Source organism: Mirounga angustirostris, unplaced genomic scaffold, assembly GCF_029215605.1.
Source record: "Mirounga angustirostris isolate CCGP_5_RB_7025 unplaced genomic scaffold, mMirAng1.0.hap1 SCAF_7, whole genome shotgun sequence".
Lineage (NCBI taxonomy): Eukaryota > Metazoa > Chordata > Mammalia > Carnivora > Phocidae > Mirounga > Mirounga angustirostris.
In genome coordinates this window covers 7,949,564-7,964,665 of record NW_026991715.1, presented here as the reverse complement: position 1 = coordinate 7,964,665, position 15,102 = coordinate 7,949,564, and the positions used below count along the sequence as shown (strand labels likewise).

Genomic DNA, 15,102 nt, shown 5'->3' with positions numbered 1-15,102 from the left:
GCCCTGGTGGGTAAGGTCTGGGCCAGGAAGTGGGAGGTGGGAAGGGGACCAGCCCTACGTCTCCTTCCTGCCTGTGGGGACCAGCAAGCACCCCCTCACTCAGAGCCTCAGCTTCTCCATGGCTCAGGTGGGACTGACCTCTCATTCTGGCCTCCGAGGGCTGTTGGGAGCATAAAATGAGCTAATTCTGTGAACTCAGCCCTGAATCCCTTCCGAGTATCAAGGCAGGTTTCCTGTCTTCCTAAAGCTTGTCACACCCTGGGCTTAGAGCCTCACCAGGCACGCAGGTGGGCGGGTCCCCTCGAGGTGCCCCCCAGACCAGCTCTGAGAAGTGCCATTAGAGCGTGGGCCCCGGAGAGGCACGGTCAGGCTGTCAAGGGAGCCTCGAGCCCCTCGTTTTCTGGGGAGGCTCTGAGAGATGACCCCGAGACATTTTGCGTTCCCCGACTCCGTGCACAGCAAAGATGGACTGCTTCCACTTGCCAACAAGGGGATGGGGCTGAGCCAGCCCAGAGTGTCCCGGGGCTGTGTAGGAGGTGCCCCCATTCCAGTTCACATCACTCCTCACGTCTGTTCCTTCTCCACTCACCCCCAAATCTATGCCCCACACTTGACACCTCGACTGCTATAGTGGGCACTTGAATCTGCTTTCCATAAATGAGCCAGAGTCATCTTTCTGTCATGGTTCCACATCCCCCACTGCTCTTTGAATAGAACTGGAACCCTTCTCACTACCTGAATAGCTGTGTGGTCTGGCCTCAGGGGCCCTCTCTCCCTGCCCAGTCCTTGGAATGCATGTCACTGCCTCTGACCCCAGGATGTTTGCACATGCTGCTTTCTTTGCCAGGAGCACCATCCCGGCTTTGCTGAGCTAACTCCTTCTCATTTCTTATCTCTGAGACGAAATGCCACCTCTTTAGGGGGCCCACCAATCCTCACCAGGGCAGATTCACCATGAATATGCCCTCTAGGTTCCCTGCCAGTTCCTCAAGGTCTTCATCAGCATCGTCGTGATCGTAAAGCTGGTTTTGTGACTTCTGAGTGTCCCTCTCTACCTCCTGACAGAGGGCCAGCTCCGGGCTGGTTCACTGCCGCATCCCAAATGCTAACATAGTGCTGGACATGCAATGGGACCAATAGCTTCCTCCCGTGGAAAAGGAGGGGTGTGCTGGGTACCTGCCGAGGTCCGTGGAAAAGGAGAGGCCAGGCCAGGCGATTCTGGCCCCCAGGGGGTGGTGGGCTCCGTGAAAGGCCAGGGTGGCTTAGTATGAGAAGTCCCATTTCGAATCTGTAAGGGGCTCATTGCTGGGCTGGGGGCTGTCTGCGTGGCAAGATGGACATCTACACACCAAAGCTCACACGTGGGGAAAAAGGCAGCTTTCGTTAGTTCTTATATCTGATGCCCCCCCTCACTCCAGAATAGAAGGGAAAATGGGACCCAGCCCATGGGAGGTGGCTCAGCCTCTTCGCGTTCCGAAGGCTTTAGGGGGCAGGGTCAGGTCTTAAAGCTGAAGCTGCTCTGACAAAATACCGCAGGCTGGTCACTTAAACGGCACACGTTAATGTCTCCCTGCTCTGAAGGCTGAAGTCCAAGGTAAGGGGTCAGCTGATTGGGTTCCTAGTGAGGGCTCTCTTCCTCGCTTGAGGACAGCCTCCTTGCTGTGTCCTCACGTGGTAGTGAGAGAGCGAGCGAGGGAGCTCTCTGAGGTCTCTTCCTGTAGGGGCACTGAGCTCATCATGGGGACCCCCACCCTCATGACATCATGTAACCCTACCTGCCTCTCGAATGCCCCACCTCCAAATTGCACTATGTTAGGAGTAGTGAATCTGGGGGAGACACGATTCAGTCCACAGCAGGGCTGTTCATCCCCTGCCCCACCTGCCCATGGCCTAGCCACCCTGCATCTGTGCACATCTGTCCCAGCATGCTCTGCCCTGGGCAGTGACCCTCCAGACTGAGGCCCTGCAGCTGCGGTCAGTCGGGGTTTGTTCTCTCTTCTGTGGTCAAGCAACATCTGCCTCCTCTCCTGCAGTCCAGCACCCCCTGGGCTCCCTCTGAGGCCCAGCAGTGCCCCCCCACCCAGCCCCAGACCAACCCACAAGCCAGCCCCCAACTATCCTGCCCACCGTCCCTGGATCCCCAAAGTATCGCTGGGAGCTGCATTCCATTTGGGCCCTGTGAAGCCACCCCTTCTCAATATGAACCAGTCCCTCCCAGGTCCCAGACAGCAGAACCAAGCTCTCTCTACTTTTGGCTTCTTCCCAAATATCGGGGCTGTTTTTACTCTCCCTGCCCTGTCCCCCCAACTCGAGACATAGGCTGGGGGTCAGGCGTGGAAGGAGTACAGTGAAACCTAGCCATCCGCCCGACCTTTCCCTGCCCCCTCCTCCCTCCTGCCCCCTCCAGCTGCAGCGGGACCTCCCCGTGTCACCACCTTCTTCGCTTCTACACCATGACTTTCGGTCAAAGGCCGTGAGCCAAATTGGCCAGGCTTGCCCGTGAGATAAAGCAATACTTGGGAGACAAAAAAACCCTTTCTCTCTCTCCTCTTTTTTAAAGATTTCATTTATTTATTTGACAGAGAGAGAGCACAAGCAGGGGGAGAGGGAGAAGCAGACTCACCGCTGAGCAGGGAGCCTGATGCGGGGCTCGATCCCAGGACCTGGGGATCATGACCTGAGCCGAAGGCACACACTTAACCGACTGAGCCACCCAGGCGCCCCCCCCCCTTTTTTTAGGATTTATTTATTTACTCGACAGAGAGAGAGAGAGAAACTTTCTCTTAAGAAAAACTGGCTTTTAGAGCTATTGTCTCACTGTGGACTGAAAAATCGAGTTTGAACCTCAAAGCTGGGCAAAGGCGTCTGTGTGTAGGGGTGTGCACCCTGCCCTCCCATGACTTCATGGGGAGCTACAGGCAGTCTGATTTAGTGTGGTGACAAATACGGCGTCTTACGGTTTTCGCCAGCACCGATCCTTTGCACACACAGGGAACTTCAGTGCTCACAAAACGTCATGAGACCAGGACTGTTAAGCCTGTTTTACGGAGGGCACGGCACAGCGTGGGTGAGTTGGCAGGGCCTCCCCTGGGCCCTACCTTGTCAGCGGCAGGTGGTTCTTGGGCCTGTGGTTCCTGCTGACACCTCCCCGGTTGTCTTTCAGGTCAACGAAATCTATCATGACGAGTCCTTGGGGGCCCACATCAATGTCGTCCTGGTGCGGATAATCCTGCTGAGCTACGGGAAGGTGAGTGAGCTGCCGGTGTCTTCCTGACGCTGCAGAGCCCCTGCTCGCTGGGGGATGAAAGGCGCCCTCCAGCAAGGCACGGGCGTCTTCTGAAGGCCAAAGCCTCGGTGCCTGTCCCCCGCTGCCCTGTGGTACCTGAAAGAAACAAGGAACCTGTGAGCCACCCCCATATTCCTGACCCCCTTTCGCCTCACCTCTTGTTGTAAAACGTAGGTTTTGTTGTTTAGGTGTGGGGCGGCCAGCCTCTCAAGAGATGACAGCCATAGAAAAGATGGCTTGTCACCCACTCGGGGCCACAAGTCAGGGTGAGTGGTTGTAGGACTGGCTGGCGTGAATAATTCCTGTGGGCTCTGGGCCACAGTTGGCTAGTCCCTGCCCAGGGTGACTGGAGTGTGAGAGCCCCTTGAGGGAGGTGGCTGGGGGTGTGGACTCTGAATTCGCTTGTTTGCATTTGAAAAGCATGCTCCAGAGCCAGTAGCTTAGTATCTCTAGGAATTGGCTAACCCCAGGAGGGGCAGTCCCTCCAGGGTCAGCATGGCCCCAGGTATCAAAGCATCAGAAACATGCGCTTACTTGGGCCCTCACCTCGCCTCCCGCCCACCTCTGCTACCCGTGTCCTCCCATCCTTAGCCTCTCTGTCCTCCTCTGTGTCGCGTCTGCCCAACTGGGCTCTCTTGCCCTTCCTACCTCCACTTGCTGTCAAACTTGGAGCTGTCTTTCCTAGCAGCGTGTGGGGGTCTGTGCAGCAGGAGGAGAAAGACCCTGGAGACAGTGACCTGAAAGCTAAGGGGGTACAGAGAAAGGAGAGGTGGTGAGAAAGGAAGGAGCTCTGTGCCGGGCAGCTCAGAAGGACCTTACTCGTGTTAGCTCACTCAGTCCAAGGGCAGATGGGGAGCTGGAGCTAGGATGATCCCCATTTCACAGATAAGAACACTGAGGCTTAAAGCAGCTTGGTGGTGTGCTGGGTGAGTGGACAGTGTCATTTGGCTCCTCGGGAGTTGGGCTTCTCACCTTCGCAGCCGAATTCCAGAATCCATGGTCCGACTTCACTCAGTATGTACAAAATCAGTCATCAGACATGGTAATTAGGTGCCGGGTTAAACTCCTCTGCTCAGAGACAGAGGATCTCAGTCTCCAAAAATAAAATCCAACTGCACACAACTTACAAGGCCCGTGGTCTAAAAAACGACAATGAAGGGTTCCTATGGCTGGGTAGTCGACTCCAGGAATAGCGGACCTTGAGCCCACTGTCTTTACCAGGAAGCCTGTCACTCCAAAGTAGAAGTGGCCACAGTGAGGACACCAGTCATGGTCCTTTGTGCTCCCCACAGAGAACATAAAATACATCAAAGCAGACTGCGAGGACAAGGGAGAAATTGATGAAAACCTAACTGCGGGAATGTTTTATACTCTTTTCAAGACCTTTAACAGATTACATTTTAAAAGGCATAGAAGTTTCGAATAGTATAATAATAATGTATGATGTTAAATTAGCAGTTATATCATTTTTTTCTTTGCCCTACAGAAATATATGCCTTCTTTTTGAGGAATCAGAACGCTTGAAAATTACAAAAGTGCTTTAGGTTATAAAGAAAATTGCAGTGAATTTTCTATAGCTAAAACTGTTTGGGCTATATTCTCTGACTCAGTACCCTAAAATAGGGTGAAGGGAAGGGATATATTAACAAAAAAAAAATCCAAAGTCTTTTTTTTTTTTAAGATTTTGTTTATTTATTTGAGAGAGAGATAACGAGAGGGAACATGAGCAGTGGGGAGGGGCAGAGGGAGAAGCAGACTCCCTGCTGAGCAAGGAACCCAAAGCGGGGCTCCATCCCAGGACCCTGGGATCATGACTGAGTTGAAGGCAGATGCTTAACTGACTGAGCCACCCAGGTGCCCCAAATCCAATGTCTTTAAACATTTGAAAAACAACCAGCTAGGAAGGAGACTATGAGCATTGCAATTACTTGGAACACTAATGAAAATGATAGTACTAGAGCTCAAAACCTATGGGGTGTGGCCAAAGCTGTATTCAGAGGCAAATTTGCAGGTGCTTCCCAAGACTGCACAAGAGAGAATGAATACACACTAACCCTGCACTGAACTCAGTAATGTTAACACAAATATCATCAAGAACCACAAACCAAAAACCTAGGGGAGACAAAAATAAGGAAATAAGTTTCAGAAAAGCAGAAATGAAAAAAATTAGGACATAGAAATAATTGACCCAATCAAGAAGAGAGCTTTGGCCAAAGCAAACCTCTGGCATATGAATCTAGAAAAGGAGAGAGAGGGGAAGCACAAACCGAAAGATTAGGAAGGGCGTGCATAATGTAGCCTACACCAGGATGCTTATCGGGCAGAAGAGGAGGCATCTGGGGAAGTTGCCACACTAGGCAGCTGCTAGACCCATTCAGGCCCACTCCCATCCCCTCCGGAGGCTCAGAGTAATTAGTGGAGGAGGGGATGCATACACTCTCCTCCGGCTATAGGAGGGTTTGGGGAGGTGTGGACACAATTATATCTCCCACCCCTTCCCTTTACCCCTGGAGGAGGGCAATGGGAAACTTCAGGTCTGCCCTGGAGGTAGAAAGAGGATAGCCACAGATTGGTCTGGGCACCAGGTGGCAGCTTGCGTCCCCTCTGCCCCCCCTCCCTCCAGTTGCCCCCATATAAGTTCAAAAGAAAAATTTGGAAATTGTGCACCGTTCATTGCTTACCTGTGCTGGCAAAGCTCTGGCTCTCATTTAGCCTAAAAAGTGTTGATTTCCCAAGGAAGCAAAGCCTGGTTTATTTTAACCACGACCTGGCGGGCTCTGTGCTAAACTGTGCCCACCCAAGGCCATTTCTTCTTGTGGTTCTTCTTCTCCCCTTCACTGCTGCGGGCCTGTAGATGCTCGGCGTGACCCCACTGTGCCATCTGCAGAAGAGTCAGAACCTGAAGGTGGACAGAGATCCCGGCAAGTCAAGGATTTCCTGGGAAATGAGAATATTTCAAAGCCGACTCCAGAGAATATAGCCCAAACAGTTTTAGCTGTAGAAAATTCACTGCAATTTTCTTTATAACCTAAAGCGCTTTTGTAATTTTCAAGCGTTCTATGATTCCTCAAAAAGAAGGCATGTATAAAACATGATAATAAGTCCCATAACCATGGTGGGAGCTCAAGTTCTCCAGCATTTTCAAAGTTCTCTGAAAATTACCTCTAAATTGAGAGTCAGATTGTCTATTTTTGCAGTGCAATCTTATTTATTTCTAAGGAATTATTAAGCAAGGATAATAGAACACCATACAAATTGTTTCAGAGCATATACATATATATATTCTGACATCCACCTAATTTATTTTTATAGCCAGTGTGATTCCTATACTCAAAGCTCCAAGGTAGCATGTCCAAGACAATGTACAGACCTGTCTTCCTTCTAAAAATAGATGTAAAAATCCTGAGGCTTTAAGAGCTTAATTCAATAATGCATAAAATGAAACTCCCACCACGATAAAATAGGGTTTATCCTTGGAATAAGGCGATCATTGGCTTATCAGGAAGTCTGTTCATATAGTTCATCACATCAGTTTGCCGAATGACGAAAGCTCCTCATCTAATACATAATTCACGAAGGGTTTCTGTGTGCCAAGCTCTGTGCTGGGCCACTGAGGTGGTCCTCAGCTTCCAGACCTGCTTCTAGAGCAGAGGTACAGACAAGGAAACGATTATAACAGGGGGTCAGAGACTTATGGGGACAAAGGTGGGGCAGGCAGGCCTCACGGGGTCAGGTCAAGCGACTGGAAGGGAGTAAAAGGGAGAAGAACCAGCACAGGGATGTTTCCAGGACCCTAAGACAATGCTGGACTCCTGTATGTAGAATGGGGGGTGGGAGCCTGGCTGGGGAGGGTGCGGGCACCGTTGAAGGGGGGACAGCTGTGGGCTATACTGAGACCACGACCACAGGCTGGAGTAAGGAAGGCAGACAAAAGAGAACTCTGGGGGCTGTCTGGGTGGCTCAGTCAGTTAAGCATCTGCCTTCAGCTCAGGTCATGATCCCAGGGCCTGGGATGGGGTCCTGCATCGGGCTCCCTGCTCTGCAGGTAGCCTGCTTCTTCCTCCCCCTCTCCCTCTCCCCCTGCTTGTGCTATCTCTCTGCCAAATAAATAAATAAAATCTTTAAAAAAAAAAGAGAGAGAGAGAAAAGAAAAGAAAAGAAAAAACTTTGGTAGGAGGCCAAGTCTGGAGGGCATGGGTACTGAGTGGATGGATGAAGGTGGAGAGATGCTGGGCCCAGGCCTTGGGCAGCCTGGTGCATGATGATGCTGACCCCTGAGATGGAGAACACAGGAGGAGAAGCAGGGTGTCGGGGAGAAAGGCAATGAGTTCAGTTGAGATGTGTTGTGTTTGAGGTGCCCAGTGCCATCCCAGTAAAGACAGCCAGGAAGAGCCTGGCATGGGGGTCTGGAGCTTCGAGAGAAGAGCTGAGCATTGCTCGCAAAGGCACCAGTGGTGGGGGGTGGGGGGCACAGAGAAGTATGCTGAGTGGGGGGCAGCTAAGAAAGAGCCCCAGGAGCCCCTAATGCTGAAGGCACCACTGGGGCAAGGGGCATGATCAGTTGCATAGGAGCTGAGAGAGGATCTCCTGGTATTCAAAAATCTGTGGAAACAGATGGTAACATGACAACCAAGATTTTATTTAAAGGTGGAGAAAGAAGCACATGTCCCCAAAGGCGTTCTGCCTAGCTAATTCTTAGGATGTTCATAGATGTTCACACAGGAAAATAGAGGGATTCCACAGTCGAATGAGTCTGGGAAAGGCTTGTAAAAGCACATGGAACAAGCATTCCTGACAGCAGAATTTCTCAGAGGCTTTAGGACAGAAACATCCCTGGTGCATCTTAAGAGACGGATCAGGACACATGGTTTCTCAAACCTGTTTCTCAATGGAACCCTTCTCCTCCTGGAGTCAGTGTTTTACAGCACTTACTTTGGGAAATGCTGCCCGTCTGGAGGCAGTCACAGTAAAGTCAGCAACAAGAAGGTGACTTTGTTACTGAGGTTCTGCAAATTCTTGAAGGTGTCTTTATGACATGGAGCCAACATGGGAAAAGAACAGATAAAACCGTAAAAATTGTTTGCTGATGATTGTGTGCCTGGAAAACCCAGAAGGATCCGCTGTAAAGCTTTTAGAGTTAATAAAGAAGCTTGGTAAATTGGCCAAATATAATTATTTTTTTAAACACTTTTTTAAAAAGATTGATTGATTTGACCGAGAGAGAGAGAGAAAGAGCATGAGCAGAGGGCACAGGGAGAAAAAGACTACCCCCCTGAGCAGGGAGCCTGATGCAGGACTCGATCCTAGGACCCTGGGATCATGACCTGAGCTGAAGGCAGATGCTTAATCTACTGAGCCACCCAGGTGCCCCCAAATATAAGATAATTCTATAAAAATCACTAATTTTTTCATGAACCCACAGGCCCTAGTAGTCAAAAATATAAAATACCTGGCCTCATCCTAACAAGATACATGTAGGACCTTTCGGAAGAAAATTGCTCATTGTTACTGGAAGGAAAGAAATAGAAATGAGAGAAGACTGGGGACAGTAGAGGTATCGATTTTTCCCAAATTAATAATTGGAACTTGGATGAAATGATTCCAAGATTCATCTGGAAGCCTAAGAAGCCAGTCAAGACTGGCTGGGAAAACCTTGAAAGCTAAGCAAATAGAGATTTACTCCAGACATCTTGTGAAGTGAAAAAAATTAAAATCATACCATATCTGCATAAGCACGAACAGATCAATTGAACAAGCTCCGTAGCTCTGAAAACACACTTCCTGTAGATACCTTGTGATAAATGTAAGTGAAATGGTTATTAAGGGTCATAAATCAATGTAGGACTGATACACATTTCATATATTGTAAATTAAATATAACATATGATAAATACAGGCCAATAACACATTCCACGACTTAAACCAAAAAGATGAAGAAGAAAACATTGGTTGCTAAGGGCTCCCTAAGCCTAAGTACAAGAGAAGGAACTGGAAAGGGGAAGACAGATATATTTGAATACTGAAAATATAAAGCTTCTGTCAAGAAACAATTAAAAGACAAAGCCCAAGCATGAAAAACACTTGCAATATGGCAAAGATATCCTAATATGTGAAGAGCTCTTACCAATCATAGGAGAAAGAGAATTGGCAGGAGATACCACAGTATGCAGAAGAAAAATACAAATGGCCAAAAATAAGGGGGAAATATTTAATTGTACTATGAAATAAATAAAACCGTTTACCACTTTTAAAGCATTAAGGTGTTAAGATTAGAAAGGGACTTAACTGCTGGTTTGGGCAGATGAAGCGATAACGCTTTTCCGTTATGAGTATAAATGCATACGTATTTCTAGAAGGAAATGTGACAGTATTCACCACTGCCCTTAAAAAGGTTCTTTTATGCCATTCATGCCTTTCTGTGACTCTATCCCAAAGCAGTTGTCAGAGCTGTGGACAAAGGTTTAGGAAGAAGACGAAGGCCATGGCCTCATTTCTGAGTATAAACAATGGGAGAAAATTTGAACTGTCCACTCATAGGGGTCTAATTAAATAACTCTAATATGTCTATGTGGTAGAATATGGGGCCACCAGGAAATCCCATTTCCAAAGCATCCTAAAGAGCACTGGGGAATGGTTACAGCCCAAAGTTAACTTTGTTTGCTTTTTGAAAAAAGGAGCCTATAACTTACAGTAAGATCTTAGTTTTGTGTCCAAGTATCTATACAGAAGGGCCTGGAAGGAATACATCAAAGGTAACTAATACTTCTCTCTGGGCGGTAGGCCATGGATTCTTATTTTCCTCTTTGCACTTTACTGAATTTTCTTAGTATATCATGATAAGCATGTTTCTTTTAAAATAGTGCATTTTTAATTATGAAGAAATGGTTTACATTTTTTTTAAAGCATTTAAAACTGGTAGAGTCCAAGTAATCCCGTTTAACTGAATGCGCCCGATTAGGGTCTCGAGTGGTATGCCACAGGGCTCTGACATGTCAACATTTCACTCCTGATTTGAAGGAGGACGTAGAAGGGACTTCCTGCTTTCACTTGGCACCTCCTCTCTGTGGTGGCTTGGGGGCAGGGGGAAGGGTCTGCGTCCTTCTGCTCTCAGGGTCACGGTCTTCCCTTTCCTATGGTTGGGCCCAGGGACCCTGCCACTTGCAGGCCTGGGGGCCTCTGAGCAAGCCATCTGAGCTGGAATGCAGGCTGCCACAGGTGTGCGGCTTCACCTGCAGGTGAGGCCAAATCACGCCATGGCCGAGGCCAGTCTGGCCTGCCCCTTACATGCCGCCTCGTGGGAAGGGGTTCTTCCTTGCCAGGGCCATGTGGGTACCCCTCCCCCGAGTCTCCCAGAGGCAGAGTGGGAAATAAGGGGAGGGGGCATGGACCCCATTGTCAGGCTGCAGCTTGATCTTCCCAGGGACGTATGGGGATGTGGGCAGACCACAACTGGCAAGGTGGGTGGCTGGAGCTCCCCTGGGCAGTAGGGCAGCCTCAGCGAGACCAGGACTAGTACAGTGGAAACTGAGAGGGGCATGGGGAGACCAATGCCCCTCCCAGCCCCCCTGACTTCATGCTGGGAAGGAGTTTAGGAATTAGAAGGGAGAATCTGGAGTATGCATGCTTCAGAGCTAAATCCAGGGAGCGCCCACTCTACCCAGCCACGGGCTCAGCAGGCTGGCCTCAGACCTCTGCTGATGACACTGGAAGAGTCAGGATAGAGAGCATAGCAGGATGTGGGGGGCTGCCCATCCCCAGTCCCCTCAGCCTGGCCCTCTGCAGGCCCCTGGGGATCCAGCTGGGCTGCCCGGTCTCCTGTAAGCAAAGCTCACCCCACGCTCTGCCCACCTTGTCCTGCCCCACCAGCTGCTGGTCCAGTGTTGCTGGGCACAGAGCATTAGGAACCCAGGGGCCGCGCAGCGTGCCCAGCTGTGGGCTCTGGTCGATTGACGTGAGCACAGTCACGGGCCACAGGACTCAGGAGCCACGGCTACAGGAAAGCAGGGCCCGTCCCACCGACCTGGAGCCTCAGCCAACACAGGAAAGTGACCATCCATGAAGAGCGGCTGTAGGACCGAGGTCGCTGAGCCAGACACACAGAACTCCCCAGCCCGGAAGGTCCATCACTGACCGATACTCCTGGAAAATACATTTAAAAGGAATTATTAGAAAAGGAAAATGTGACAAAACCAAGATCTACAAAAAGACCAGCCCAGACTTTTTATTATCAAGTTCCATTCACATACAATCACACCATCAGATTGCTAGAAAACTTTCTCGTTTCGGCACTTATCTCATTGGGGACGGTTAACGGGGTGTGTCCGCCAGTCGCAGACCCTGCTCTGCACAGCCACCGAGGACGAGGCCCTGTTCGGAGGTCTCTGCGGGGCATCGTGGGATGAGGAAGAGCAGGTCGATCTGGGGTCCTGCGTGCTTTCCAGGAGTGGAGCCTGAGATCCCCGTGAAGTCACAAACGAAACATCATTTCAGAGTTTCCTTCAAGGGGAGCACCTTGAAGGAAATCGAGCAGGGGGTGGCCCTGGATGCAGTGGCCAGGCTGATGACCGCCCAGCCGGGGTCTGAGGAATGAGGGGCTCAGCATTTGTGTCGGAGGGAATGAGGTCTGCTCGTTCAGGGAGAAATTGGGCAGGGCTTCTAGACTGGGGGTCTGGAGGTGGAGTTTGGCTCATCTGCAGGTGCATTCTGGTGAGCTGCTCTTCAGGAAACTCGTGTTTCCTGTCAAGGAGGGAGAATCCCATCCCTGGATGGGCTTAAGCATCAGGCAAGCCAAGATGACTGTAGCCGGGACCCCTGTGAGGAGAGGGGATGGAGCGGTGCCCCCAAGATCTGGGGGTTCTCGGCTGGGGCTATGAGGCCAAGACAGACTCGGGGCAGAAAGCAGCCCACATATTCAGATCCTGTTGTTCATTCCAAATTGTGATGGGAATAGACCAGCTCCCCCGAGCCTGTCCCCAGACCCCACAAGGCTCCAGAGGGGATAAAGTCAGTAGCATTTACACGAATGACATGTTGTTTGTCTTCCAGCTCATGAGAAGCCTCTGAGTTATCTCAAGTTTTTCCTAAAACAACATTTTTCTCCATTTTTTAAGAAAGAAGAAGAAGAAGAAAAGAGATTATCTTATTTTATACAATATGCCATCAGCCAGGGAGCAGAACATCAGCAACACTTGAGGGTTGCATAGCAACTGGCTTTTCAATTGATTTTTTTGAGAAGGCACCGAAGCTACTGAACTGTTCTCATTTTAAATATTTCCTAGGATGATGGAAATCAAAGCAAATGGAAATCAGAGACCTGGGGACAATCAGAGAAGAACATAAGGTATCTGGTCGTGAAAGGCCCAAGTCAAGACCAAGTGTGGAGCGCTCAAAGGAATTTTTCAGCGTTGGAGGGGAAAGTCTAAGAAATTCTGGCTGTGGAACCCTTAGTGGGAGGCAAGAGAAGAGAGTGCTGGGGGCGAGGGGGTCTGTCTCCCAGGGCCTAGTGCCACCATCCCTCTTACTGCGTGTCCTTGGCCAGTGCTCACCGGTGCTGGACCTCGGCTGCCCTATCTGTATGAGAGGTTTGGGAGCACCTCAGGGACAGTCCCCAGTCTCCCCAGAGTCTGGGTCCCATGCCCCAACTTAATGGTGGTTGGCCCCTGTTATCCCGGCCTACCTCCCGAGCCGGACCTCCCAGGGTCCAGAGAAGCACGGGGATTCACAGGGGCTGGGCCCCATCCCTCGGAGGCCTGCCATGGCTAAGCCTGGGAAGGTTTGTGCTGAGAATCCCATGCTGGCAGCTTGGCGTTCTCTGGAAATAGCTTCCCAGCCTCTGGGAAGATGTCTGGAGCCTGTCTTCATGGTATAGGAGTCCCAGGCAGAGAAAGAAGGGGCTCGCCTTCTGGCCTCAGGCCTTTTGCTCGTCCTGGATGCCCCTCATGATGAGCTCTGAGCTCACTTCACCCACACAGAGCATCCGTGGGGCAGGCGCACGGCCACCCCCACCTGACAGTGAGGATCATTGCTATCACAGTGACAGGGACAAGGAACATTGGTGGTGCCGACCGTCACCGGCAGGAGCCCCTGGGCTCCTGGCTCTGCGCGGTGGTTGTACCCATTCTGCAGATGGGGAGCTCAGCGCAGTGAGGTAATTTGCCCGAGAACAAACGTGGAGGAGGGATGAGCAGGTCTCCAACCTCAGGACTCTCGCACTGCCCAGGTGAGCCCCACCTGTCACCTGCCCGTGCCCTGGCGAGCTGCTGGGCAGGTTTGGGGTCCAGGGGGCTGCACCCGTATGGCCGCCCCACGGCTGGGTGCCATTCCAGGCTGCCAGACCGACCTCCAAGCTACTGAGCCTTGACGGGCGGAGGGAAGAACATGAATAATTCAGTTCATGCAAGGGCAGACAATGGAACTGTCAGAGGGCAATGACTGGAACAGAACTTCTGAACAGGTCTTAATTGGCATGTGTAGGGTGGGACCCCAGAGGTTGCTTTGGCCGTCAAAGTCCCCTTTGCCCTGTGCCCGCCGGGGCTCGGATCCGCGGCCCGGCATCGGGAGTCCTGCCAGCCGGCCCAGCCCTGCCGTTCTTGTGGCCGCAGCGCCACCTGGTGGCCACCTCGGGGCCCCGCCCTTCCTTTCCCGTCCTTCCAGACCCACCTCCACCCCGGTGCAGAGTGAGACTTGGGGCTGTTCAGTTGGCCCTGATGCAGTTCCTCCTCCGGATAATAACAGCACCTGTATCTTAGGGCAATTGTACCGCTTAACTTAGGCGCTACCTATAAACCTGGAGGTACCACCCAGCTCCCCCCCGACCCGGGCTGCAGAAATGCCCCTTCCACAGTGAACACAGTGTGACCACCACTCTGCTGCAATTCGCTCTGTGCAGCTGGTGCCCGCGGCTCCCCCCGGGGGAGGGGCGTCCCATCTGCGAGGTCCTGGGCCACGCATGGTCCCCGTCCCTGCACAGGTGGGAACAGGCAAGGTGTACCAACAGGTTTTCCTAAAGAAACCCATGCAGAGGCAAGCAGGTGGCCAAGAGACAGGTGCCGTGAGGGCTGGGAGGAACGCAGGTGATCTAAGCGAGCCGGGTATGAGAAGCTTTCTTAATTGCAACAGGCAACTCTCTCTGGCACTTTGGCACTTTGGAAGGAGATCCAGATGGGAGAAATAGAGGCTTCCTCTCCTCGCTGGGAAGAGAGTCACAGCTCACAGCTCCATGACAAAGACAGGGCAGGGTCCATGGGGCCCTGCAGAGTGGGGCCGATCAGAGGGCTGTGTCGGTGACTGGGTGGCAGAGATGGGGGTCGGGTTGCGCAGGAGGAACCGTCAGAGTCCCAGTGAGCCACGTGGGCTGGCCCAGACCCCTGTCCTGGGGTCTCCCTGCTCATCTGCTTGGATATCTGTCTGCCAGGAGCCCCCAAAGCTCCGGGAGCCTGTGGGAAGGCCAGGTGGCTCTCCTGAGAGGAGCAGGTGGAGGAAAGGCTAAATCGGGTGCAGGAGGCAGAAGCACATGGGAGGTGGTTTTGGGGGCGTTGCCTCCAGGAAAAACCTGCTTCAACCTGTTTAGTCCTTTTGAACCTCTGCCCCTCTGGCCTCACTCTGGTCCCAGGCCCAGCCATGCTCAGGGGTGGACAGAGCACTTGGACTGACCCCCAGGGGCTGCACCCGGGTAAGTGCAAGAGCGCCCCAAAGCAAAACTGCCAAGCTCTTACCAAGCAAGCAAGCCGGGCAGGAAAAGGCAATCCCTTGACTCTGTCCCCAGGCGCTGTGGACCCCACACTTGCCCTGCAAGCTCGCAGTCCTCTCCTCACACG

General features: G+C 51.7%; 1 protein-coding gene across 7 annotated transcripts in view; it reads left to right on the top strand.

The window, feature by feature from the left end:
• Positions 1-15,102, top strand: part of ADAMTS2 (ADAM metallopeptidase with thrombospondin type 1 motif 2) — a 224,063-nt gene that overhangs the window by 151,052 nt on the left and 57,909 nt on the right. For all 7 annotated transcript variants that reach the window (XR_010412943.1, XM_064595754.1, XM_064595755.1 and 4 more), the window contains exon 5: positions 3,164-3,247. Coding sequence is in view for 6 of the 7 variants with exons in the window: in XM_064595754.1 (XP_064451824.1) it covers positions 3,164-3,247 (84 nt within the window). In the remaining variant the exon portion in view is untranslated. The remainder of the gene's footprint in view (positions 1-3,163; positions 3,248-15,102) is intronic.